Here is a 4020-nt window from a genome sequence, read left to right on the forward strand (position 1 = left end):
TTTCTTGAATTATTTCATTTGTTTGCGAAATAATGAGACTTCAACTTCAATAATTTAGAAAAATTAAAACAACAATAATGAACACAAGCTCCGATCCCCTGTTTCGATCATAGACGTATTACGTATACATGCATATCTCTTCTTACAATTCTTGTTTAACCTCATCCGATGCTTTTGCTTCGATGCCATCGTCTTGTACATTGAGTCCCTGCATAGTTCGCTAAGGTCGTCAATATAATACCGACCCATTTTAAAAATATACGTTTGGTTTTCGTTTCCCGAACTAAGTCTTTTACTTCTAAATTGACGAAAAAAATTAATTATTATTCTTGGTTAACCTCATCAGATGCTTTTGCTTCGACTTTGATGCCATCGTCTTGTAGATTGAGTCCCTGCATAGTTCGCTAAGGTCGTCAATTGTCAATATATTACCGATCCATTTAAAAAATATATGTTTGATTTGCGTTTCTCGAACTAAGTCTTTTACTTCTAAATTGACGAAAAAAATAATTATTCTTCTTATTATTCTTGGTTAACCTCATCAGATGCTTTTGCTTCGACTTTAATGCCATCGTCTTGTAGATTGACTACCTGCATAGTTCGCTAAGGTCGTCAATATAATACCAATCCATTTCAAAAATATACGTTTGGTTTTCGTTTGTCAAACCAAGTCTTTTACTTCTAAATTGACGAATAAAAATTAATTATTCTTCTTGGTTAACCTCATCAGATGCTTTTGCTTCGACTTCGATGCCATCGTCTTGTAGATTGAGTCCCTGCATAGTTCGCTAAGGTCAATTGTCAATATAATACCGATCCATTTAAAAAATATACGTTTGATTTGCGTTTCTCGAACTAAGTCTTTTACTTCTAAATTGACGAAAAAAAATTAATTATTGTTATTATTGTTATTATTCTTGGTTAACCTCATCAGATGCTTTTGCTTCGACTTTGATGCCATCGTCTTGTAGATTGAGTTCCTGCATAGTTTGCTAAGGTCGTCAATATAATACCGATCCATTTCAAAAATATATCGTTTGGTTTTCGTTTCTCGAACTAAGTCTTTTACTTCTAAATTGACGGAAAAAAATTAATTATTCTTATTATTCTTGGTTAACCTCATCAGATGCTTTTGCTTCGACTTTGATGCCATCGTCTTGTAGATTGACTACCTGCATAGTTCGCTAAGGTCAATATAATACCGATCCATTTCAAAAATATATGTTTGGTTCATTAAAGATATACTCCATCTCATCCACACCAATGGTAACATGGACCCACTTTTCTCCTGACAAAAAGTGGGTCCATGTTGCCATTGGTGTGGATGGAAGGGAGTAGTAGAGATGATGATGAAACAAATTACAACCTCAAGATTCAAGGCTTGGATATCCGTGTAAATATTCTCGTCGTCAAGTACCTGCACATCATATATATATATGGCCATCAAAGAAGAGGTTTAGTTGAAAAAGTAGAGTTTATGGCCGTGTTTGGCAAATAGCAGAAACAGATTTATAATAGCAGATAACATTAGCAAAATACGGTTAGCAGATTTTAGTATCAGGTTTGTATAGCAAATAAATTTAGCAGATTTAAAAAAAATGTAGAGTTTATAGGGTGAGATAGTGTACCTCTGTTGTAAAAGGTCGAACGTTGCTATAACTGAACGAGGCACCATACTCGGTTTCTACCTTATAAACACCGTCATGGAGATCTTGAGTTTGAGTACCACCATATGGCAACTCGTCGATTTGTTTGTAAGAAAAGGGTACCTCATAAGTGGCTATATTAACAGACAGAGTTGCAGTGACTCTTGACCTAGGTGGTATTTTGAGTACGACGGCCTCCGACATAATAAACGGAAGGGTTTCAGTTCCCCAATTCCAAGTAGAAGTAATATTTGTTTTCTCTTCGGAAAACTGTAGTCCCCCATTTGTAACAAATTTGGGAAGCGGAACATTAAACACGGCCTTAGCCGAATCCGCAGCCTTGATTATCGGAAAACTATTACTAAATCCAATCCGCTGCCCTTGATACTGAGCACGTACCGTTCTCTCAACTTCACGTGATTCCGAGTTTGATACATGCATTACATCCAACACCCGGGATGACGTGGGCCCTCTCCAAGCGTGACGTAAGCTTTCGACATTGACACGACTTCTACCTAAGACGGCCAAGTAAATAGGCCGGATACAGGCTCGAGTATCATTAGCTATGTTCGTTCCTGCAACCAATTCATCACCACGGATGGCATCCCATCTATAGCAATACAGGTTGAAGGCGAGGGAGCGAATAGCAATGCCGTCCCAGCTCTGGTAAGAAGGGTTAGACAGGGCCACATCAAATAACATTCTCGGGTCCGACTCGGGGATGGGGCCTACCACAACTACACTACTAGGCGGGAACACACACCAGAATTCGTTAAATCTCAAGGACTTGACTCTTATGTTATCGCCGCTTTTATTGTAAAAGACCTCGAACGCCACGTCTCGGCTCGTCGAGTTATGCTCATACGTATATTTTGGGTACCCTGAATTTGCGGTAGATTGCCAAACGCCTAAAGACTTGAAATTGTCACCTAGGAATATTACGTATTTTGGAAGTCTGATCATACGTAAGCGAACGTAATCAGTGTAGCTAAACTCAGTTGGCGCGCCATGCTCTACACATAAGTTATAAGCATGTGCGTCGGTGGCTGGACGCATCACGACGTTTAACCCGCTTCGCGCGTGTACAAAGCTTACAAAGACGTTCCCGGCACTCATACGCGGCCGGAATAGCGTAGAATCGTCCCTTGATAAGTCGTCCACTTTCTGCCGGTTGGATGCCAACAACCACGGTTCAAATCTTGATGCCCTGCCATTGTGCCACGTGTTAATTTCTTGTAATAAAGCGAATTTGGAAGTACGATTATTTTTAGAATAAATTAAAAATTACTCTCTTTTAAAATACTGTTTTCTAAAATTACTACCTTATATAATTTTTTCCTAAAATTACTCCCTTAAAATGCACTTTTTTAAAAAATTGCTTCAAAATCCCAGTTTAGATGACTTATTACGTCTGTTTTTGAACTTATTCTCAATTGTTATACGTTTCAAAATATAAATTGGCTAAGAGACAAACGAAATAAGTTCATAAAATGACGGAATAAATAACTTAAGTTGGTGTTTTTGAAGCAAATTTTGATAAAAGTGCATTTTAAAGGAATAATTTTAGGAAAAAATTATATAAAGCGTAATTTTAATAAACTGGATTTTAAAAAGGAGTAATTTTTAATTTACTCTTATTTTTACCCAAAAAATATTCGGAAACTAATTAATTACATACCTAGTCCAGTAGAAGTTGTCGTAGCAGGATCTAATGTGAACGAGGCCATCTCCGGCTGGCTCAACCGCGAACCTAGCTAAGTCACTGAATACGTCTTCTACAGGACCAAACCGGAGTTGTCTTTGAGGACCCGTAAAACTCAAGTATCTTACCTCCCTATTTGAGTCACTCACTGAGAAAACCACTAGCGCAGGCAAAGACATTGTCACCTCAACACTCCTAAATCAACGATTTTAGCTAGTTTAGCTTTTGCGTTTTTTTTATTTATTATGTTATGCGTTTGCTTTTGGTATTTGTAGGCAAAATGAGTAAAGGTAGAGGTGGACATTGGGCTGGGCTGGGCCGGGCTGGTGCGGGCCAAGGGCGGGCTGGGCTGGGGTAGAGCAGCCCTGGCACGGCACTAACATAGGACCGGGTTGTGCCAGGCCGGGCTGGGCTGGTTTTGGTCAGGCCCGGGCACGGCACTATAGGGGCGGGCTGGTTAAAAAAAAATCGGATAATTCACGCGGTACCCCTAAAGTTTGCCAATTTGCATGAAATACCCAAATTTTTGATCCGGAAATCTTAAAGATGTCATAACTCGTGTTTACGAGTTCCAAAAGTGACGAATTTTTTTTCTAAATCGCTTATCTTTCCGAGAACTACAATTTGAAAAAAAAAATTGTCGTATTTGGATTCCGCTACTAGGAGTTATTG

At 38.7% G+C, this 4020-nt stretch overlaps 1 protein-coding gene across 9 annotated transcripts; it reads right to left on the reverse strand.

Annotated features, from left to right (window-relative positions):
• Positions 1-3611, reverse strand: LOC141610542 (uncharacterized). 9 transcript variants are annotated; one of them, XM_074428663.1, is made up of 9 exons: positions 3325-3611; positions 1629-2853; positions 1367-1417; positions 1119-1172; positions 927-980; positions 723-776; positions 538-591; positions 339-392; positions 1-208 (listed from the first exon to the last, which is right to left on the reverse strand). In XM_074428663.1, exons 1-9 carry the CDS (start codon positions 3525-3527, stop codon positions 143-145), a joined length of 1815 nt encoding a protein of 604 aa, XP_074284764.1. In that variant the 5' UTR covers positions 3528-3611; the 3' UTR covers positions 1-142. The 9 variants fall into 9 exon arrangements, with proteins under 9 accessions (XP_074284764.1, XP_074284767.1, XP_074284765.1 ...); XM_074428666.1 differs by lacking the exon at positions 927-980; XM_074428664.1 differs by lacking the exon at positions 723-776.
• Positions 3612-4020: the final 409 nt, after the last annotated feature.

The sequence above is a fragment of the Silene latifolia genome, chromosome 11 (assembly GCF_048544455.1).
Source record: "Silene latifolia isolate original U9 population chromosome 11, ASM4854445v1, whole genome shotgun sequence".
NCBI classification, from domain to species: Eukaryota; Viridiplantae; Streptophyta; class Magnoliopsida; order Caryophyllales; family Caryophyllaceae; genus Silene; species Silene latifolia.